Genomic DNA, 24,919 nt, shown 5'->3' on the forward strand with positions numbered 1-24,919 from the left:
ATCCTTACAAGTTTCATCCAAGTGAGCGGCTCGCTCGAATAACAGACCTTATTATAGATGCTACTATATTATACATCCAGTTCAATAAACTACCTTTTTTAAATTCAATTTTTGATGTACGAGTACAGTATGGTCAAACACTCCTAATGTCCAAAAAATATGTACATGTATTGAAAATACGAAAGTGGAATTGCACACAATAACCCCCCCCCCCCCTATCTGTTTTGAAAAGACTACATTTGTCTGTAAATAATTGGAATGCCCTCTCCTTTAAATATACATAATTATATATTACTTACTTGATAGAATATTAGCCTTTTTCATGTTCGGATCTCCACCTTTTTTAAGGGGGGGGGGGGTCAAAGCCCACGCAAAAGAGACAGAGAGAGAAATAGAAGTAAATATAAGAAAATTGAAAAGCAAACAAGTAGCTCAGTCTTCTCCATCTGAAAGATCTTCTTCTTTCGAGCCCCCCGGGGGGGGGGGGGGGGGTGATTGTCTCTTCTATCTGCACAAATTTAATAATCCAGAAAAATCATCCAAAAGGGGGAATCGGACATCCTCTCCATTCAAGATCCGATGGTTTGAATAATGCGTGTTAATTGTATTTTCTGATGCAACAGCGTACCAAAGCACTACCGTCAAAGGTTATACTGAAAATTTACTAGATATTATTTAGGTCTAAGTATACATATAGGCTACAAAAATTTAAAAAGAAATAGTTTTCGAAAGCTTTCCAAAGCTTTTGAAGTACTGATGGAAAAGTTCTTTCATTTAATTTAAACTTACGTTTCCTTCGTATAGCTTTCTTTTTGATTTTGTATAGTGATGTTTTTCGAAGATCAGCTCTACTTGGCAGAACACAACAAATTCGAGCTAAGTTGATAAATGTCAATTGTGCATGTAGACATTGTGTTCCATATGCTCTTTGGATGTTTTAAATATATTTACTATGCCTGTGCAGCCATAAGAGTTTAAATTTGCTCTTTCTTGATTGAAAAACAAATTATATTTCAAATAGCAGCCGGTGCATTGTATTCAGTTTATAGACGGTGCCTACATACCAACATTTCTGATAGTAACCGTAACTTAAGAAGATCGTGTTTTGTCAAAAAATCTCTTTCAAAATACTCTTTTTTATAAAAAATTATGATATCTACGAATCATTATAGATTGACACATCTTTACATACCAAAATAAACTCAAACTAACCTATAAATGATGAAAAAAGGCATGGAAACTTTGAATATATTGACTTGCGAATGGGTACATGCTTCGGAAATTTTACTATATTTAAATTTTTAGAAGGTTGTTCTACAAAATACATCTAGCATCATTTAAAGAAATCCCTTACTTGTTCCGTGCACAAGGATTTTTCTGAGACTAAATCGATTTGGGGTCACTTTCTGACAATTTTACCTCTTGTTCCAAGTTTTTCCGACATATTTATTTCAGCTAGTAGCCGTAAAATTTACGAATAGAAACATTGAACGCTTTTTTGTTCTGATAGCAACCGTTTAGGTACTACACCGTGAGGTTGGCTAATCAATTAATGCAGATCGAAATTCAAACAGATCACTGTTCGTTTTCTTCATCTTTTTCATCATTGGAAAACGTGGTCTTTAAAATAATACATAGTATTGTCAATGAGGAATGTATTATACGTATACATATGAATATGAACAAGGGCTTTCAATGTCTGCAATATTTTCGTCCTGCATTCTATATAAAACTATTCATAGAAGGCTCTTTTCTGCATCCCATCCCTCCATTCAGAGTCGGGACAGTCTACTATCACTATCTTTCAAATTTTCTGACCCTGACCATATACTAGTAGGCCATTATTTTCACACTGAATTGTCTAGGGATTTTTCCGTTTGTCTGATCATGACAAGGAGCACACTGCGGATTTACTCCTTTATTAGCTGACCTGCTTTTATATTTTCTTATGACGCAGAATTTATTCAAAATCTTCTTCTTGAGAAGAAAAAAAAAACATTTGCTGTGGTCTTCAACTCGAAATTCAGATATATCGACGTTTTATCAATTAATAATAGTTACTTCCATTCAGTTGTCGACTCGATATATCCTAAAGAACTCGAAATTAAAGACATCTCAGGGTCTACCACATTTTCATATTTGAATTATTTACTGACCATAGATGATAAGGACCAACTAGCAACTGAATTTAATGACAAACTAGATGACTTCAACTTTTCCATCCTCAACTTTATTTCTGTAGTAATATTCCGCTATCAACTGTATATGGTGATTTTCGATACTCAAGAGCTTGCTCTGAACAAGTTAAATTTCTAAGGACAGATGATACAAACAAACTCTATCAAAAATCTTAAAAAATAACAACTTTATTCATGTTTATATTTATAAAATGAGTGAATTTAGTATAGTTTTTTTTAAATTTTTCATTCAAAGTTTCACAATAACGGGATTTAAAGTAACAAAAAATTGCATAGATTAATAAGGATGGTTGCAGAAAGGCAGAATATTGAACATTATAGAAAGTTTACAATTTCTTAATATTTTAGAAATTTATTACTAGTATTTGCATCATTAATAACTAAAATAGGTCCAAAATATATATATAAACAATCTAGACATCCACTTTTGTTTGTAATATCTGTCCTTAAAGGCAGGCAACACAGATAAATTGATGTTACAAGGATTACAACAACTTCGTTAACAGACAGCATTTCTTAATTAATTCTATGATCGTTATATATTGACTTTGTCGGCAAATATAAGTTATCATTGAGTCGTATTTTGACATATTTCATACCAATTGTTAGGCCTATGTTTTTACACTTAGTTTGACTACAGAAAATTCCGTCTACCTGATCAATATATAGGGCTCACGGCGGTTTTGACCTGTCGAAAGGGGATACTTAACTACACCTCCTAGGCACCTCATCCCACCTCTGGAATTTCCAGTAGGCTGTTTTTTATGCCCTGTTCACAAATTTTATTGTTTGTAGGTAGGATTTTTGGAATCAATACCTGTTCGCTATCTTCACCTTTTTTCATTTAATTTCTGCCTTGAATGACAGTTTGTGTCTCAATGTTACTCGTACATCATTTTTGGCCCGTGTTCTTTGCAGGGCTATGAGCACGATACTAGATCCTATCACAAAGTCAATATGTTAGCTACATGTATCTATTCATTTTTATTTCTTTATTATCAATTTTTCTGATGAGGGTACAGCAGTGTACTAAGGTTTTAAAAAGAAATGACAGCTAAACAGGATGATATTTATAAATACCAGGACTTGGGCTCGTTTTACAAAAAAAGAACTTACGACTAAGACCAAAATTTAATTCTGCTTATTACTTTTTGTTTTATATTGATTTGAAAATGGTTTTTAAAATATTTTCAAAAAGAATCGAATAAGATATTTATATGCTAGCAATTTAAAAAAAGAAAAATTAATATTACAAAATTTTATAATCAATTACTTGTTAATCAACTTGTTTTTGGCCTTAGTCGTAAGTCCTTTTGTAAAACGAGCACCTGTTCTCTTCTTTATTCTCTCTCTCCCATCTAGAATAGAAGAATAGAGCGTCTCTAACTCGGTGTTTTTCTTCCATTTTCTTCAATTTTTTTTTATCCGAAAGGGTCATTAACCGTGATTTTCGGCTGGCTGCATGATTCCAGTTCTTGTCGTCCTTGGCAACAAATCTCAATAATTTTCATGTGATAAAGCCAACACTGGGCTTCTGGTATAAATTTCCCTTCCTATCAATTCCTCTACCCCTCTCTTTCGAGTCATTAAGGTCATAACCAGCCTATGTATGTTTTCGCCATTGTGTAATGTGACCTCGGTTTATATGGTTTCATCCGAAAGACCGATCTCCAAGTCTGCAGTGGAATTCGAACCCGCGACGTATGGATCAACTCTAAACCACACGTTCTAACCACTGATCCGCGCGGGCGATGATATAGATTGATTGATTGTATGTTGTTTTACGTCCCGTTAGAGAATTTTTCATTCATTTAGAGACGTCACCATATACAATGTACCGGTGAAGGGCTTCAAATTTAGACCTTTATTCGGCACTCAGGGCCATTGAGCAGTGAGGGTTTTTTATTGTGCCAACGCCTACCATGACACGGGGCCTCGGTTTTTAAGGTCTCATTCGAAGGACCCGCAACTTTCACTCCAAAGTGCCGAGCGCTTGGCGATGGAACAGTTGCTACCTATTTTCTATCAACTTAGGTCAGTCGCGGCCGTTATTCGAACACACGACCTTCTGATCACGGAGCGAGCGCTCTACCGACTGAGCTACCGTGACGGCTGATAGAGTTGAGGAAGATTGTAGAGGATTGTAACACTGTGTCATCTCATTATTAGATTGATCACTAGAGCTAGTGGCGGATCCAGGAATTTTATAACGGGGGGGGGGGCGCAATAGAAGACAGGGGGTCTGGGGGCTGCATCGAAGCCCCTAGCGGTTCCAGGGCAAAGCCCTGGTGGGGGGCCCCCGGAAACTGACGAATTCTAACAAATAAGAGGTGTTTTTTCCCCTTGATTTTAGGATAATACAAACAAAATATCAAAAAAAGGGGGGGTGCACGCCCGGCGCTGGATCCGCCTTTGAGAGCTGCACTTAAGACAAAGGTCTTGCATATCGGACGGTTCATCGCCGAGACTTCCAAAAATGCTTTGCAAATTCAAACAGGTGCCAGCGACTTCTGAAGGAATAGGTGAATTTTATACCAAGATGACCCAAGTGTAAATTGACTAATTAAAGTATAGTATTAAATAAGGTGGAGTTATCTGCGATTTACTGTAACGTGAATAAGAAATGTTATTTCTTCAAAAGAGGATAATGAAATGCTTTGGGAAGTGGATTGCTGACTTACTCAAAACATCAATGTAAAACACGTGCAGGTAGAAATCCAACACTAATTAACAATGGGAGAAAGGAAAACCTAAAACGTGCAAGAACACATAATGCTGCTAGGATTTACTTAACTTCTAAAATAAAGTGACGGCGTCAGTTGGAAAAAAAGATTGTAGAGTTTCAATTTGGTGAGTTTACTTCTATCAGTCTCTATAGCAACGTCAGGAGAACTGCAACTCATGTTTTCAGCATCAAAATAATTCAGAAGTACGTAGTGCCGGTTTGTGATGCAACTTCTATGAAATGTAGCGCAGCTAGAACTGCCTGGAAGAAATGAATTCCTATAAATGGAGTTTCTTACGAAAATATTTGCACTCTGAGACTAGAGAACTAGCCATATGGGACAGAATTCTACTCGACAAAAATGTCTTATTCACAGTTAAATATCAATATATTGACATTTTTACATTAAAAAGTGTAAAGGTAAAAATAATGCACCATTTTGAACTTCATTTGTTATTGACTTTATTTACGAGTGTGAACGGTTAACAAATATATGACGCCACAGGTGTACCTGTGACAATGGAAATGAAAAAGGAGACCAGCTTCAGACACAGAATTTCAAACATAAGAAAAAAATGCGACTATACTGGTATCTGTTGTTTCAGAATGTCAAAAAATAAATTCTACCTAACAAGACGATCGATTTTCTGAAGTATTTAATACTAATATAAGCTTCGTAAAAACAACTAATAAAATCTCTACCCTGAGTTATCGATCTTGCACGTCAACGCGAAACAGAAAACGAAAAAAAGTTCTGTATGTATCTTGGATAACTTGATCTAACTTATAAAAAAAATCAAAACATATGTTGGACCACTTTTCATGAAAAATATTTGAAAAATGACAACGGCGAAAAGCAAGGGAAAAAATAACGACGAAGCCAATCATCTCATAGTAGACACGTGAATGCCAGGCACAAAATTGTTAATTATATCACAGATAATCTGTTCATAATAAGTTCTCTTCAATTTTCAGGATGTCAATCTTCTAAATTCTGATGTTGAACACACTATATAATAAATATGTCTTCAGTTGATGCAAATATTGAGATTTATCTTCTAAACGTTTCGGGGGAAATGAAATAACTTTTACTCAACACACGACTTAAAAATGTGACAGAAATATCAATATTTTTCTCATGTAAGTTATTTAACATAAGCACTGTTTTAATATGAACACGCCGATCTCTCAGTTAGCCTTCTGAGCCTGGTCATTATTCAGTCCCTTGACACATTCATTGATTGCTTTCTTAGAACCAGGTGTATTTTGAAGGTATGCAAAATAGGCTTTGCGCATGTGCGGCCGGTTGATGGGATGGACTTCATCAAGTCGATCCAGATCCATTCGATAAAAATCGTCCCTTGTTCGGCTGTAATCTGAATTCAACTTTTTGGGTGCATCATGTTTGTAGCGCCCCATTACCTCTTGTCTGAAATAGAAACAGAAAAAAAACGATCAAAACTATTTTGATTAATTTCCTGCCTTTTATTTTAGTGATTTAATTTCCATGAAATGCATGAACTAATACATTTTGATAGTGAGAGTAACAGTTACGCACAAGAAGCTTTTTTCCCGCTCATGACAAGGAGCACATGGCGGATGTGACCGGTCGGCAGGGGATGCTTACTCCTCCATGGCACCTGATCCCACCTCTAAATTTTGAGGTCTGTGTTTGCTTTGCTCCAAATTTGTATCGTTTCATTGGACTTTCGAGAATGAATACTTTTCGTTATCTCCATATTTCAAGCTTAAATCAGAGTTAACTCTGATTTATTTGAAATTAGATTACCTTTGCTTTGCTTACCTGAACTTTGGCACTTCACTGTATGGGAAGCGTTTGGTCGCATTCTCTTTGCTGGAAGAGAAATCCACCACCGGAAATTTTGGCAGTCTGGTACTACCTTGTTTGGGGGGTTTTTCTTTCTTTTTCGGTTTTTGTCTAACAAAGAAGTCGTTTAAATTTAATATTTGAACAAGTGACAAAAAGTAACTTTATAAATAAAATCAATCAATCAATCAGTCTGCTTATATATTAAACATTTTTCTAATCCAATATTTAGAAACATTTTTAAGATCCATTTTATAAAACTTTTTATAATTTCGACGCTCTATAATACTTGAAATAATGTTAAAATGAACTTCTTTTTTATACTGACTCTTTCTGCATTGCTCTTGTCCTGGACTTTTTGGTGGGGGTCTCTAGCCTGGGTAAGAGTTCACGGTCCATTCTGAGGTCGGTCCATGGGTCACACAGTCCAATGGCTGTGTTTCTACTGACGTACCCGGGCGTAGGATCCTCAGCCTGGAATTGTATCAATTAATATTACTCTGTATTATAATACCGTATTAACCGATATGTTTGACGTCTCACATATCTGTCGATTCAAGTATTCTGGTTACACTGTAGAAAACCTGTAAATTTACAAGGTATTCCAGAACACGGGACATTAACTTAAGATATCTCTTTCATTTATCTTATAAAATTAATTATACTTATATGACAGGTAATATTTATTACAAGAACAAGGTTTTTAAAATAATCAAATTATGCAGAGAAACTAACTATTTGATAAAAACTATATCTATAGCCCAGTTACTCCTAACACACAACAAAACAAGGTAAAGGATATGTTATTCCTTTGAATGGTTCTTGGAAAGACAGTTACATTATGGTAATACTGACTTTTAATGGAAAGGCGTGCTTTAAAAGTGAGTATTTAATGACATGTGACTAAATGTACAAAACAAAGAAAATGTATCCAGATTAAAAAAAAAAGCTTAGTAAATTAAAACAAAAGTGCCAAAATCTTTATTTTTATATCCTTTGAAATTTAAAGAACATATTATAACAAATAAAGACGAAGAAGACCCCAAAAAGATCCCCATGGGTTTTTCCCAGTATTATAGTTCATGGTGTGACATCTTGATAATTGCAAAATCTTATCTTGATGCTGCACCAATGACCTAATTATAAATTTCTGATTAATTAATAAAAGGAATATATTGTATATGAGTATATATGTTAATTCAGTTGTGTAATTTTTTGGTTACAGATACATATATATTAACTTTTAGCAATATATTACTATAAAATTCTTGTTTAATTCAGTAGGCAATGAATTTCTTCCATATACACTTGTATGCTTAAGTAAAGAGAATTAAAAATGTCCCTTCGTCCAAACTATGGTATAAACCATATCCATCTATGTGATATCACCTTCAACAATTATTTAAACGATTACGTGCTACAATGTGTCAAAACTGTTAAGGATAAAAAAACTAAATATGGCAGGTGCTTTGATTTGTGGGTAAGAAATCTTACATAGAGTTTCCCGCGACTGACCGGACGACCACGTGTTTGTGGTCGCTCTGTCTCAGGCTGTAAAAGCAAAGAAAACGTCACACTAAGTACTAAAACGAAAATAGTTTTTTTCAATTCTCTATGAGATCTATACCCTGCTAGAAAAAAGGAATGGTCATCAAAGACCAAATCAAGACAGTAAATATAACCAGAAAATCAATCTAAGGTGCCCCACACCGACTGCTGATCATACCATTTCACGCCATGTTTTCTATGTACAGTGTTGAGCTAGTTCACACTCCTATAGGATATAACATTATTGTCAACAAAGAGTCAAGGGACAGAAGAATGGGTATATGAGAAGAAGCGCCCTACAGCATCGTCCCGTGGGACGCAGGTACATGAAATAAAATCAAGCCTCTATATATTTGCTTACAAAGCTCCTCCTTGCTTTGGGATGGAAAATGGCTTCTTCTTGCTAAAATGTACAAGTTCAAGTATGCTACAAACTGGAATAAGTGCAAACTCTGAAAAGCTATAAAGTTTACATTAGAAATAAAAATCTATAGATTCTATAGAAACTAAACTAATTCAAAGTTTATTGCTATTCTAAAAAAATAAAATGAAAACAAGATACGGAAAGATGATTTTTGCTTTTAATACAAAGAATGCCAAATGTAGATGAACCGATTGTTAAGCTAGAGAGATTGTAGATCCGGATGTAGTTGTGTTTTCCTTGATGCGACCGAATGATATGTTACTGTATGTAAGCTACGTGACCGAGATATGTATACTTACGGCGTCAATGAGGAATCGTGCCACGTATGTATTATAGTAAGGTTCCAGACTAGTCCATACAAATGGGTAGTGTTCTCTTCTGCAAAATGTAAACGGCATATTAACTTATAAGATCAACGAAAAAATCCTCACAGGGTACTCTTACAAAGCACCAATAACATGCAAAGCTCACCACTAAGTTTTTTTTTGGATTGAACAAATCAGTTTGTATAGTGTAAGTGACGTCATTTTCAAAGAATTTGACCAGACTTTTACAGATTTTTACTGAAATAATTACAATGTACTTCTATTCGACATCCAAATTAGAACTATTGTTAATTAAGAACTCACTGTTTGGGTTTGTGGATTTTGGACGATTCGTCTTTTAGACTCTTCTGTAGCCTAGACAACTCTGCGCGGAAGAATTCCTTCTGTCTTTTTTGACCGTCTTCTGACGCTATTAATAGGAAAATATTGTGATATATTAACTGCATAGGTGCAGTCTCTGCCTATTGTAAAAGGACAAGAAATGGTGTTATTATTAAAATGACTGTTATTATGGTCAATATAAAAGTGAAGAAAACTCATTTCAGGTTCCATTAATGTGAACTCGAGAAAAAGAAATCAAATCTCAATTGACATGATGGACAATTTGAAAATGTGCCTTTTAATGGTGTGCATTCCACATGCAAGTTAGACAACTCCGACTAGCTAGGGTCATGCTTTGATAGAGGATTACGTAAAGGAAGGGTGGATACATGTAACTCGAGATTTTCCAGATGTGTGAACATTTCTGCTTTCCTCTGAGTGTTCTTAACGGACAATTTATTAGTATAATTAGGTCACACATACAGCATTAAAACTAATTCCAATTAGTTTCACAATATAATTATACTATAGAAATTTACTAGTATTGTGAAAATAGTGATAGACTGTGTTACTATATACGTTAAACTGAATAGCCTGTTTATACAAGAAGCAAAGTACATAAAAACATAAAACAGTACATGAATACATTCAGCTTTGCATAATACGACCTTTCAATAACGAGCGAGCATGACGCATGCGTAGCTTTTCACACAATATAATGAACCTACCTGTTTTCTTTCCCGTCTTAAATTTTACTTTCTTTTTTGTAAAATTGATTCCTAAATTTGGGGGAAGGGACAACGTATTAGTTTTAACTTATAATATTAATGAAAAATTCGCCATGCAACCTGAAAAATAAACAACTCATAACTTAAGAACAGAAGATGAGTTTAGACATGCAAAAGGGACTAGTCCGACAAAAGTAAATAACGATAATTAAGAAAAGGAAGGAAGCTGTTTTAAGACAGTTAAAATTATGTGAAAAAAAGTGAATACGAACAAATGAGACACCTAAGGCTACAAGGCAACAGAAGCAAATTAGCTGTTTCTATTGTTTTACTTACATAACCATCAATCGTGACGTCACTGACAACGCGTAGAAAGAATTGTATATCGACAATGGTGAGTAAACGCCAAAAAATTAAGTATTAAAATATGTTTGAAATGTGAGCACAGTTAGTCGGAAGGTGTTCGAGTGGGTATTTTTGGTCTACCAGAAATGCATCACACACCTGTTGTACTGAATTCAGATACGTCACTGTTGCTTTCTATGCCTCTAGATGGTACTTTTACCCTTGAATTGCTAGCTAATTTAGCAAGAACATTGAGCTAGCTATACGCTACATGTAAGATCTGAGAGCGAGTAAAGTCTGGCTGTCTAAATTGCATGCATGAATGGTTATGGTTTGCTTTGTCACCTATTCTGGATTGCCGCCGAGGTGCTCCTGGTGTTGTCTGAGGCCTTTGTTTTGACCTTGGAGTATTTGTCTGCGATCTCGGAGTCCTCATCTGAGCGGGAGACAAAGCTCGTCGACCATCGGAAGGTCGACTTGTTACTTGAGCACTTTTAGCGACCGGTCTCTGTAGATTCCTGTTTGGTTGCGAAGAAGGTCTGGGCGAGGGAGACGGTTGGGGTCTTTTCTTTGGTTGCTCTTTTGTTTTCTTTGCTGGTCCTCCTTTGGACTGCTTTGCTGGTTCTTTCTTTGATTCACTCTTTGGTTCTTCTTTGGGTTCTTCCTTGTAGGGTGTTGTGTCTTCCACTGATATATTATCATCGGATTCAGATTCAAACTTTTCTTCTTCATAATCGTCCTCTTTGTCAGCTTTTGGTATTGTTATTTCTTCTTCATTTCTGTTATCATCATGTTTTATATGTTCGTCGTCAGATCGTGCTTCCTCTGATCCCCCATCTGAAGATTTTCTGTCATCGAATCGCCAGTCGTCTTGATCATCTTCCTCCTTTTCAAATTTCGGTTCATCTTTACGTTCTAAGTCTTCTTCTTTTTGCGATGATTTTGTTGACTCTGATTGAATCTCTTGTTTTGGAGATGGTTCTGTTTGATACTCACCGTGCACAGGCTTCCTAGATTCATCAGATGTCTTCTTTGGACTTTCATTATCACTTTTCACAATTTCTTCTTTAATTTCATTTTTATCACTTGCGTTGAGCGATTCCGTTGTAGAATCACTTTTATCTTTGTCACTAATGTACTTATCACTAGAATCAGTTGGGGAATCCTTATTGTTACTAATCTGTATTGAATCAACCTTATTTTCTGTTTGACCTCCCTCTACATCTGTTTTTGCTTTGTCGGATTCACTTCCTTTTACATCTGTTTTCAGTTTGTCGGATTCACTCTTTTTTTCTGATTGGTCTTCTTCTTCTTGTTTCTGTGCAGTGTAAGAGGAAGTTGATGTTGATCTTCTGTATTCAAAACTATATTCACGCTGTACACCTTTAAATTCTCTTTTTGGACTTGACCATAATTTGTCTAAGGGGACATAACCACTGTCCCTCGTTTCTGACTTCTCAGCTTCCTCCGACTTTTCACTTGTGACTTTATCTCCAGATGTAGGTTCTAACTTTTCATCTTTTTGACTTGGTTCTGAATCGTTCCTAGTTTTCTTTTCTTGTTCTACACTAACATTTGAGTCTAGTGCGTTATCCTCAGGAGTACCGGATTCTAGCTTCCCCTTATTTTGATCGGGTTCTAAACCATTTGTACTTGATTTTTGTGCGACCTCAGGATTTGTATTCGAGTCTAACTTATCTTTGTCAGTCGTCTGCTTTTCTGAATCTGAATCACTGTATACATCCTCCAAGTTCATAGTGTCATTTTTTTCAGGTGTAGTTTGTTCTGGAAGATTTTTACGATTTGTTTCTGTTTCTGTATCGTCGTCGTTCCTAGCACCATTTTCTGCACCATTTGCGTCACTTCCGATATGTGTGTCTTTGGCAGAGTTTATGTCACGAGAATCGAAAGTTACTTTACGCGTACCTGTTTTCAATCAAATTTTTTGAATAAAAAACAATGACTGAATGTGCACAAAGCTATGAAAGTGTTAGCGACAAATTCATGAACATCTTAACCATGTACTAGTATTTTAAATGAGTCAGTATACATATTTCTCTATAAACTTTATTAGCTGTGATATGAAATGAAAGGATGTATAATTGCGATATTTATAAAATTGTGATATTTATCTTAATTGCTTAAGTATCATACAATGAAAGCCAAGAAAATATATAATTACCTTGCCACATGTCATATATTTATCTGAAAGTATTGCTAGAAATCAAGTGACCAGTACGCATGCGTGATGCATTTCTCTTAGACATGATAGCAAATACTTTTTTCATATCACAAGAAAGACGGCCATGAATTTCACCGAATTAATACAGTTATATTTCACCAGTCATGGTTGTACTACATGTATTTGTATTTGCAATGACAAAAGGAGTGTTAATAATTATGGACAGACCAGGGTTGTTCATTAGGTGTCGAAATGAGTATTTTTCGTACATTATTCATTACTGATTACTTACTTAATTGAAAGTCAATATAAAGGTCAGTCTTTACCACCTATTTTTCAATACAAGAAAAAAGTCCCGGGATTTAAAAGTACATATATGAATTTTCTCTCAATGATCTGTTAGTATGAAGCCGACTATATACACGGGCTGTCCCTATACAGATTTGTATTTTACTTTCGTTATAAGTTAGAGTCACTCTTATGTTACGGATTATTGACGACATCCCTTTTAGTAAAGAGATAGTAAGCGTGGAATCACAATTACAAATTAATTATGCAGAGACAGTTTTGGTCCACTGATGTCACGTGACATATTTACCCGTGTCGTCATCTTTTTTGTCGTCGTCATTCTCTTGTTTCTGTTCCTCTACTGGCTCTTCTTTTGACTTCTGTTGCTCCCGCTTCTCGTCTTTCTCTTTCTATTAAAAAATCCAAATTTTTTACGTGCAATATTTTTTAAAGATCTGAATGTTCGTCTTCTTTGTTCTCCTGGTAGCATGGCGTTATGGCGTGAATATGTGTACTGAGCATTTCTTCAATAACAGGACAAAATTAATAATTAGTGATAAATAATTCATCAAAATGCATGTATCTTAACAAATTCGAGGTTATTTGTGAATTAAATCAGTCATGTTTCTTTGCTTCTATAAACTCTTTAAGCCGATTGAATACAAGCACGGAGAATTAAATACGTGTACATGTACGAGGAAATAAAGCGAGCATTGAATATCGGGTATTTAACAGGCGTTAGAGTTTTGAAGTCTTTATCAAATATTTTTTTCATAGATTTGACAGCTGCTACCATTTTATCAATTACCAATTTTGCAAAACTTCAATGACTTTGACGTCGAAATAAATAATTAAAGAGAGAGAGAGAGAGAGAGCAAATTTTTCTACATTTTAATAAAGTTAAAATTTTTTGTTGACAAAGTATCTATTTTTTCTCGATTCTTTTAAATAGAAATAAAAAATGTAATGCCCATTTGAAAAAAAAAATATCAAACATTCCAAAAATATGATTTTATTTGATTCATTCTTCAAGAAATTCATTTATTGAAACTTACAATTTACTTTGAAAAACAATTAATTCTTTTTTCATTGTGAACTGAAGCAACCAGCTTTAGGATTTTTCGTTACATTTACAAATATGTACGTTTATAGTTAATAGTTTCTCTTTGTCATATTGCTTGGGGATAAACATAAGATTTCATCTTCAGATGTTGTGCATAGCAAGAGATTTTTGGAACTATTTCGGACAATTAATATGCCACAAGGTTTACATAATGCTTTTTTTAAACACGTAAGTTAAAAACGTCCTATAATTTGCCTGGAAATCCATGGACGGTGCTAATTAAATAGTAATAACAACAACAATCAAAAAATCATATACACTGTATAACCAATTAGAATGATTTCTCTTTTGCTTTTACCGAAACCTATAAAAACAGAGTCTCTCTTCAGGTTAGGATATTGTAGAGTGGGGCACATTTTACCTAAAACTATAAAAACAAAGTCTCTCTTCAGGTTAGGATGTTGTAGAGTGGGGCAGACATTTTCATGCAATTTGCTTTTTGTTGTGATTGGAAATAGAATTTCTCGTTGAGAATTTTGATAGAGATCTAGTAACTAATTTCTCGTTCTCTAGTTCCCAGTATAAATGAGCTGGTAATTGTAAGAATGTAATCTTCTCGGCAAACGTTTTTCGTCCATTCTTTTTCTTTTTAAAGATCAATATAAAGAATACAAGTTATTTCATCTGGATAATTAAAAGCAAATTAGTAAGTCTGCATGAGGTACTGAGATTAGGAATGACTTGCAGCTTTTCAAGAATCGAAAGAAACTCGGATCGATTTGAAAACAAGAGACCCATGGGCCACAACGCTCACCTGAATTACTAAGCCCTGCTTTCTTCATTAGCAGTTTTCCCCCTATCTATTCCCATTAAAACTTTGATCGCATATTGTGGCGACATCCAATTATTTTTTAACCAATGGGGGTTTTGATTTGAGCAAACTTGAATCTACACTTTCTAATAAAGCTTTCACTTAAGTTTCATCTATTTTGGACAAGTGGTTCTTGAGAAGGAGATTTTTAAAAGATGTCACCAAATTTTCACGAATTTTTAATTATCTCCCTTTAAAAGAGAGCATGGCTCTGAAGTTAAACAAACATCCAAAGATACTTTGTGGCAAGAGAGTGGCTGAAATTGGTCCAGTGGTTCTGGAGAAATTTACAAACAACACACAACGCATGACAGACGGACAGCCCGACGCTGGATACTATTCAATCAGAAAAGCTGACTTGAGCTTACAGCTCAGGTGAGATGATAAAAATGAGAGATTAAATGTGCCGCACACGAAGTTTTATGAAATCAATTATTCAGTAGTGTTCATCATTACATGCACTCAACTGTACATGTAGATATAACAAAAATTATTTGGACATACATTTACTGCCATAGTGAATTACAAAAAAACACATGTATCACAATAAAGATTCTAAAACCGTTGGTAACGAAAATAAATTGTGACAAAAATTAACTGTGATCGATGCACATTATTTAATCATTAGTAGTCTTCAACCTCTTAAATTATTGACTAAACCTGTGCGACAGATAAATATTTACACGGCTAACCATTCTTCATCACTTGTTAAAACAGAGAAAACACTTCTGCTTTGTAATTCTGTCAAACATTTCAAACGTGACTGTGCTCAAAATATTCTAATTAACATAAAACAGTTTACTTACGTTTAAAGAACCTTTAGTGCTATGTAAACTAGCTGCTTCAACGAATTTATCCACAAAGAGTAATTGTTTGAAATTGAGGGACACGTACCTTTTTGGATTTTTTTTTCGATTTCTTCCCGGTGTTTTTCCGTAGCAAAACAAAAATTTTAATGCACCAAATATTTACTCAAAGAATCAATTATGTTACATGCTGTGCATGAAACTTTTGGTTAAATACATTAACAGTCCAATAATTGACACCTTTATTCAAGGTAAATTCAATGTACGATTGGTTAAAGGTAATACAGTCCCGACAATATTTTAACAACAGTCATTTCTTGTCATTAACTGCTGAAAATATTAGTGCTAATTAGTCGATAATGCTTATGTTAATATTAGAATGCAAGCTGAATGCGATTTTATTGGAAAATATTTTCCCTGTCCTTGTCTGAAATGTGATGCAAATGATACGCCGAGTGCCCCACCACGTGATATTAAGATGTTTATTACTTTCAAACTTTTACATGTATATACCGTTTTCTCTGGTTTCACTGCGGGTGCTTCCGTTACAGACTTTCGAGGAGTTGTCTCCTCTTTTTTAGGAGGACTCTCTTCATTTTTTATGTCTGATTCATTTTTAGAATCAGTTGTCTCCTCTTGGGGAATTTTCTCCTCCTTATCCATCTTTAAAGTAAAATGACAGGTAACTCGAATTTGTCAGATATAACCGCGTGGAAATTGGTTCATAGATAATAAATATGAACGATACCTTTTAGTACAGACAGAAAATGAAAGAGACAAGATAAGATTGACATACAGATGTGTGCAAAAGTGAAGATAATTTTATTTTTTCTTTATATATTTCATTGAAAACAACATTTTGTAAAATAACTGGAATGACAACATTTCTTGACAGATTTTACCACAAATTTCTCGATAATCCAAGAAATTGTCATATTTGATAAAAAGAATAGTTTTTATCTGATCAGCATCTGAGCACCGATATTTAAAAATATTATAATTTAAGTGCGACATGAAAATTTAAAGTCATATACGTACAATGAATTATATAGTCAACATTGATCTTGAATTTTAGAACTGATGTAAATGAACTTTTTCTATAAACTAAATAGGTAATGATCTTTTAGAAAAAGATAACTACACATTTTCTGGTTTAAGTACTGAAATAAATAATGAAATTAGACAAAAATTAATCATTTCCCAGCGATTTAACTACATGTAGTTTTCAATAAAATATATAGAGAAAAAATAAAATTATCTTCACTTTTGGCACAGATCCGTAGCATAGATAAAAAATAAAAGATTAGAAAGAGAAGATTTCAAAATTTAACCACCAAACACAACTTCACAAAAGACTGTTATTTATAATTATTCTTTCTAGAGAACACATTCTTTTTAAATATCTCGTAAATCTTATTCGAGTTAATAACAACCTTACCAAACGATTTAAATGTCTTTATTCTTGTTCCAATAAAACTACGAATCCATGATATAATTGCCCACTTTGATTGATACAAGTGTTAAAATACATTTATTGCACTTTTCAAAAATAGAAATCCTGAAGAGGAAAATATTGTACTTTAATCATTGATGCTGAAGCTTACCTTTCTTCATTATCTATCTTACCTGTCGAAGATTTTAATAAATCAATCATCAGGATATTTGAAAGTAACTTTACTAAAGATAACAAGATCTCAACATTAAGAACCACTATCACGCTCCAAGTTCAGGAGAATCTCTAAGGTGGTCAGTTTTTAATGAATCTGGGTCGTTGAAGTAAATGCAGTGTCGCTTTCCTGAGTTTTACCCTTTTGTTTAATTAAGAGCAAACGTAGATAAGCAAATGTCTAACTGCCTTGTTTTATTGCATGAACTTTGTTTATCTGAGTAAGTACTATGTTTATTAGAAACACTTACCTCGGTGTCCGACATGATGGCAGTTTCACAGTTTTTCTTATATCCTCTTCAAAGTTCTTTTATTTTTTTACTTCTTAGTGTGTCACAAATACCATGATCGAGCAGGTAGCGTCACGTCGCCTTGGTGACATCGGGAACGGAACACTCAAGAAACAGTACAGTTGATTGGTTTAGATTTATATTTAAAAGCCACCACTGTTTGATTTTTATTTTTAACCGTGTAGAATCTATATGGCCATTTGAATGTATTTAAATATTACAGGACTTTTAAATGAACAAAGACCGTCAAGTTCAGATTGGTGTAATTAGAGATTTAATAGTTAACGTAAAATAAATTTGATCGAGCACACTGATCAGTTGTTCCATGTACAGGACCTGCTTTTATGCATATAACTTTTTTTAAATTCAATACGTAATTTTTTATTCGATTGAAGTGAATGAATCTCTGAGGAAAACATAAGAATGTGTTGTAGAAATCAATATTTAACTTGATCTCCTGTGAATTTGATCGCATATTCTTTGATATTTCATTGATTTTACCTTGTTCACTAAACCACAACACTTCTAGCTGTTTGTTCCTTTCAAGCTGTCTTTGTACCAATAAGATTTAACTGTATACATTCAATATATAATATACAATTTTTTAACTGTCTGGAGTCAATCCCTTTTCATTGAAAATACTTTGTCATGTACGTTGTTGTTTTACAAAGATGTATTGGTTTAGATAGACTCTCGGATCTCAGAGGCTGATGACATTGGTAAATAAATCTGGAAGCATTTTGATTTAATAATTTATCATTTAAATTGCTCTATTAACTGGCACGAATCCGATTAAATTTTATAACCCTACATAACATTAGTGTACAGATTTACTCTTAATGTTCCAGCTTTTAACATGATATTGAAAACTGTTATCAATATCTAGAAGCAGATAATGAATGTTAAAATTCTATTTGCATCTTTATTAAGCTTTCCTCAGAGACGTGGAACATTATGAGAAATTTATACAATTTATGTAATTACATTTCACCCCGCAATATACCTCACATTTAGACCTTTGTACCTGTATTTCCAGTGTTACTACACAATCCTATTGTATGAATATTTAAATTTTTTAAAATCTGATGACGACTTCATGTTTTAAGCATCCTGTCTGGATAGTATCGATATTAAAAAAACAAATGATTAAAAATTAGTTCTTCAAGACATTAAATATATATCAACTACAGTGCTCTGTTAGCAGAAGAAATGGAGATACATATGTATTGGATGAAAGTCGATTTTCGCTATTAGTACAGCTAAATGTTTCATCACTCTCCCAGAGTGACTCTTTTACTCTCTTTATTGTGTTATGGAAACTCTACAAAGCATTTGTTGAAAATGTTTGGAGCTAACTACAACTTTATATTTTTATGAAATATGAAGATAACGAAACGTGATCTGAAGTCCATTTAAACAATACAAATTTTGAGCAGAGCCAACACGGATATCCGAAAACAGAGGCCATTTGGGAGTAAGGATCCATTTCGACCGGTCACACCCTCCGTGTGCTCCTTGTCATGATCGGGTGAACGGAAAAATCCATAGACAATTTAGAGTGAAATTATGGCTAACAATTTGAATGAATTAAAGACGTCATCGACCTAACCAGATTATATTTGCAAACAAGGTCATTGTATCGACCATAGCTAGAATTTGCGAAATGTTGACTATAAATGAGATTGTTGATATCCTTGTATCATCAAATTGTTTGTCAATAGCCTGCCTCGTTTTAGAAACCATTCGTATGTAGAACACGCCATTGCGTGTCGAAACATAAACTCTATCTAATAGAAACAACATTGTTTCGAAAGTTTATATAGATCAGTGTCTCATTCTAACTTATATTGGATATAAATATATTACTGTCCACTCGTCAGTCGGGCTGTTGGTCAGTCGATCCGTAGAACAATGTATTCCGACCTGTATCTTTAGAATCTTTTCTTGGCGGTCATCAAACATTATACACAATTTGGTAATAAAGAGCAGATATATGATCTCTTTAATTTTCCTGCTTATATTCATAGATTTCCATCATCTTTAAGTTGTTAAAACCCAGGTTTCGGGAACTCTCCCCTCCTCCGAGAATCCCGATCAGGACACTACCCTGGATCCGCCTGGGACTCAGGTGGCCCCCAGATCCCTTGCCTCACTAAAAATTTAGCCTAGTTACGGCCTTGGTTTCCATTTATTATTCTATCATTACACTGGAAACCAATTGCTTTGTACACGGATATACAATTATCAAACGTCATAAAGCGGATAACCGTGGTGACAAGTAGATATTGAATCCTTACATAAGGGATGGCTAAAGGAGGCAACCTGTTGGAGAAACATTCCTTGTTAATTTGAATGTTTGGTTTCAGAGGTGGTAGTATATATCATAGAGAAGACTTTAATAGGAGGGAACTTTCACAGATAAGGCAAACTATAGTAACATAGCGGTGTTACAAGTCAGAGCCGTTCAATGTTTTGGCTAAATCAACCAATTATTAATGTAGATCTGAATACTTCCCTATAAAATGAAACGGAAAGCTCTCTTTTACAACTTTCATGGACTAAAAACAACTGTTTGTCTACTTTTCAAGATATTTCTAGAAAATATTTATCTACATGAACTTGAACTACCCCTGGTTACAAGCAAATAGGTTTCTCTTCACAATCAATGGCAGAATGATTGACACTTGAGAGTAAAGTTTAAACGTATTTTTTATTTCACCAATCAATGGGTTAAACATTTTCAATATAACAACTGCAGGCTAAAATTAGCTGACAGTGACCTGAAAGAGAGTTTTTAGCAAGTATGTATTCACTGAATAATATTTACAGTGTTTATTGCAATAAATCTCCAGAAAAGGCCACTGTTTGCTAAAACGAAAATTAGTTAGGTAGGAAACTAGAAACCAAATTAAATACTATTGTGTTTATTCATCAAAGCAGAAATCATTGAACATTACAACGTATTTAAAATGAAAATTTATCAAATCTAAATATTTACAAACTTTAAATGGTTCAATTAAAAATGCAGCTCTTCATTATATCATTTTCTCCTTACTTCCTAAAGTGCAAAATTGGTTCCTATTTGTTTTTTTTTTTTAAATATTATATACCTGATATTTTTAAAAGGTATTTTCAGATTTAGTGCATACTTGGAGTAGTGAATGGATCTTTGTTAATGTGGTATAATTTAGCGTTCTCTATCATATATATCTAATATATATCAATGGGGACCATTCTTTCTGAATTTTTTTCTGTCAGCAGTCAAATGTAATCGTACATAGATTTTATTTTTTTCTGTATTGCTGATACCTCACATCGTCAGTGTCTGTGTATTTGATCTTTGTTGGTACCTCACATCATCAGTGTCTGTGTATTTGATCTTTGTTGGTGCCTCGCATCGTCAGTGTCTGTGTATTTGATCTTTGCTGTTTCCTCACATCGTCAGTGTCTGTGTATTTGATCTTTGCTGTTTCCTCACATCGTCAGTGTTTGTGTATTTGATCTTTGCTGTTTCCTCACATCGTCAGTGTCTGTGTATTTGATCTTTGCTACTACCTCACATCGTCAGCGTTTGTGTATTTGATCTTTGCTGCTACCTCACATCGTCAGTGTCTGTGTATTTGATCTTTGCTACTACCTCACATCGTCAGCGTTTGTGTATTTGATCTTTGCTGCTACCTCACATCGTCAGTGTCTGTGTATTTGATCTTCACTGCTATCCACATCATCAGTGTCTGTGTATTTGATCTTTGCGGTTTCCTCACATCGTCAGTGTCTGAGTATTTGATCTTTGCTGCTACCTCGCATCGTCAGTGTCTGTATATTTGATCTTTGCTGTTTCCTCACATTGTCAATGTCTGTGTAATCGAACGAAAGAATAGCTCACTTTTTCTGTCTCGTCCCTTATTGGTCATGGACCTCCAGGACATGTCGCTTTCCTCATTATATTCTGGTATTGCTCAGAACATATTTTGTTTCTCATTTTTAGATTTTACTTTTACGATGTTTCATAGGATACACAACGTTTACTATTGTTTATTCTAATGATACTTCACAAGTTGCTAAAACTGCTGGCCCAATTGCTACCAATAGTTTGACAGTTTTCCCTTTTCCCCTTCTTCCTGGAGTGTCATTTAACATTTATTAATTTTCTGATTGGAGTTTTCGAAAGGTGTGAACAATGTGCACTGCTTACCATTAATATTGATTAGTACTGAATTACAATCCTAATCTGTTGTTAAATTTAAGTTTCTCTGCAAGACACATTTTGTATTCCCCCGGTTCTCTTAAACAAGCAAAACCGGACATCTGTTTTCGTCAGGAGGTACCAAAATAACAAGAAACCTCGTCTTCTGTGGGAAAATGCTTCCATCAATGAGGATTGTGGCTAGAATTATTTAATTTTACAACTTTTTTCATTCTGGTCCATTTCTGTCTAACTTAGGCGAACAAGTCTACATGCCCATAGCTTCAAATGTATAAAGTCATATTCGTGAATTTAGTATTTAGAGTATAGTTCCTATCATTGAATGGTATGGAATTATGATAAATAAAACATTTCTGCGGAAATTTCTTTCAAAAAAAATCTTTCTGTGATTTAAAAAAAATATGGCAATAAAAATCCTGAAAATCAATTTTCCCTTCCAGATTTACACGGTAATCATTACGCTATACCGCTCATAACAATTATCGACATTTAAGTCAGTTTATGATTTGACCCTTAAACAAATGAACTTAAATATTCTCTGAAAGATACAAATGTTGTGTCATAAAAGTGTATTTTTAAGGTATAGTGGGTCTTTGCTTCATGTTTTTCCTAACCGAAAAATGTATATTTTTAAGCATACTCTGGATAAAATCTTTCAGAAAAATAGAGCGAAGACCCATTTATATGAAAAATTGTGTTTTTGCATTAAGAATTGATCTTTTTTTGCCGTCTTTGGTGTATGTTATTCCATAGACGAATAATTTCAATCTTTGTAAGATTGTTGCGATTTGTGAACATTTTACATGAAATACATGTATACGTTAATGTTAAATGAAATATCAAAGAAAATTTTTCCACAATTGAGATTTAATTTTTCACTTTGTTATTTGTTTGTTTGGTCATCTTCTTGGCATTCATATTTTCCTTTAAGAATTGAAAAAAATTTAAGATAAGGAATGATTAATTTCACAAACCCTACAGACAAGAGAGATGGGATCAGGTGCCTAGGAGGAAAAAGTATCCTATGTCGACTGGTCACACTCGCCTTGAGCCCTCTATATTGATCGGGTAAAAAAGTAACCCTATTTAAAATGATCATAAAAATGGCATAACAAGGGTATGAAAGAGAGTAGTGAAACCTAAAAATTAGTTAAAGATAGGTTTGCTTTGCAAACAAAGTAATTTTGAAGACCATTGAATTTTCAAAATGCTGAATTTAAACGAAATTGTAAAAAAAAAAAACTTTTGTAACATCAACTTATTTGTTATTAGCCTGTCTCAGTTTAAAAATTTGATTGCACTCTGAAAATGCTCTTGGGTACCGAATTAGTTGAGAGCATTAACATCATATGCAGGAGATAGTGGGATATTACTATATTAATAGGGGTTGACGACAGAAAAGCTTAAGTCATCCCTTTTGTCAAATAGTTAAGTTGTTAGTTTCCATTAGTGTGTATAGTCAGTCAATCATCCAAATATGAAACAAATCTGACAGACTCTGTGATATTCTTTTTTTTTATTTCGAGTCACTGTAATATGTTGAGTTGACATATGAAAGAAAGTTACTATTGTTAACTGATCTTTCTTATGTTTCTAAAGTCGAATTAAAGGTCACGGTAAGAGCTTCCTTCTTTTTGTTAATTTTTTCTCCATATGAATATAAAAAATAGGTTAATAAAAGATCATAATTAGTACCAATCGGAAATCCAGAGGATTTTGGGAAGCACTGTTTCCAAAGATTACATACATATATATTAACAATAAGTAACTCCATCAACTTTTTAATATCAACTTCAGAGTACATAGTGTAGAATCAGAATGACTTTTAATAAAGTATCTATATGGCGTCTAATCATAAGATATGAACATTTCCGAGTTCCATTTTTATCGAGAAAGGAGTTGTCTATGATTTCCAAAACCTTCATCTTTAATTTATCATTAGGAGAAGTTGTATAAAATGTTGAAAAGTACATAATACATTTTGATGTTACTGATTTGGTTTAAAAAAATATTATTTCGTTTTCTAAAAATTCTTTGGAGATTTTGTCAATCCACATTTGATTTGCACCACTTCTTGATTAAGTATGTTGAATATATAGCAAAGTGCACCTGCTCCTTCACAGCATTTTACTATTAGATAAGGGCTTGGTAGAGCATTTACTTGACTCCCAGTGTTTCTATGTTTTCAGGATTTTTTTAAAAAAGTTTTCATATGCATTAAAGGTAGTGTAAATCAAATTCACTTCGGTAGACTGGAATGTTGAAAGTATTTAAAATTGAAAGATTTTCAGTTTAAAATACTAAATTTGAAAGTTTTTTCAGTTAACTAAATTACCCATTGCTTATTAAAGTTAACAATAGTAGGGTCATTCTCAAATTTTGTCCAGATTCCATCAACAGAATTTAGAGAAAATAAATTCTGAGAACTAAATATTTTAAAGTTTTATGTTAGTAATGAAACATCAGAGATGCGTAAATAATGTTGAAACACTAAGAATTCTATCAACATTTATTATAAAATCTATTATAAGTACATGCATTCAACAATAAATGTCCATGGTGTTACTTACTTAGAAGTTCGCAATAAAATAATAATTTACAAAAATTTAAGGTTTCTAGAATCATAATCTAAACATCATAATAAAAAATATTCTATCAAAACAAATTGAGGGTTCTTAAGAGAGAAATTTCAGATGACATAAAGCTGAAAGTTGTTAAAATTATAAAATTTGATTATTCTAACAAATATACCTTAAGCATATGTCATTTTACCTCAGCATGAACTACTGGCTTTGCGGATATACTTTGTATTAGAAGACAACAGGATTGTGTAGCAAGTTTTGATAAAATTGTGGAAAGATTTAGAGTATAAATTTAGGAAAAATGGTTTAGTAACACCAATGATATTTTCATAACACAAAGGACATAAAAGTAACACAAAAGACATTTTGTTGAAACCTTAAGAAGAAATAATAAATTTGCCCCCCTTCCCCCGCAAAAAGCACAACAATGGCATTATCTTATAGATGTTAATGAAAATATATTGTTTTAAGAAAAAATATTTCTTGGGATTTCATTTCTTTTTACATTTGGAGTCTGACAA

General features: G+C 33.6%; 2 protein-coding genes across 2 annotated transcripts in view; one reads left to right on the forward strand and one right to left on the reverse strand.

The window, feature by feature from the left end:
- The window catches only part of LOC133186872 (sulfotransferase 1B1-like), a 492,412-nt gene that overhangs the window by 31,269 nt on the left and 436,224 nt on the right, over positions 1 to 24,919 (forward strand). The window lies entirely within an intron of this gene.
- On the reverse strand, positions 5,369 to 17,725 carry LOC133186557 (DNA ligase 1-like). The gene is made up of 11 exons (XM_061321788.1): positions 17,571 to 17,725; positions 16,167 to 16,316; positions 13,224 to 13,323; positions 10,789 to 12,369; positions 9,353 to 9,458; positions 9,023 to 9,101; positions 8,661 to 8,702; positions 8,246 to 8,302; positions 7,080 to 7,225; positions 6,728 to 6,862; positions 5,369 to 6,352 (listed from the first exon to the last, which is right to left on the reverse strand). Exons 1-11 carry the CDS (start codon positions 17,583 to 17,585, stop codon positions 6,112 to 6,114), a joined length of 2,652 nt encoding a protein of 883 aa, XP_061177772.1. The 5' UTR covers positions 17,586 to 17,725; the 3' UTR covers positions 5,369 to 6,111.

This window comes from Saccostrea echinata, unplaced genomic scaffold (genome assembly GCF_033153115.1).
Source record: "Saccostrea echinata isolate AGI-Se365-2 ecotype Australia unplaced genomic scaffold, CSIRO_AGI_Sech_v1 ptg000014l, whole genome shotgun sequence".
NCBI lineage: Eukaryota > Metazoa > Mollusca > Bivalvia > Ostreida > Ostreidae > Saccostrea > Saccostrea echinata.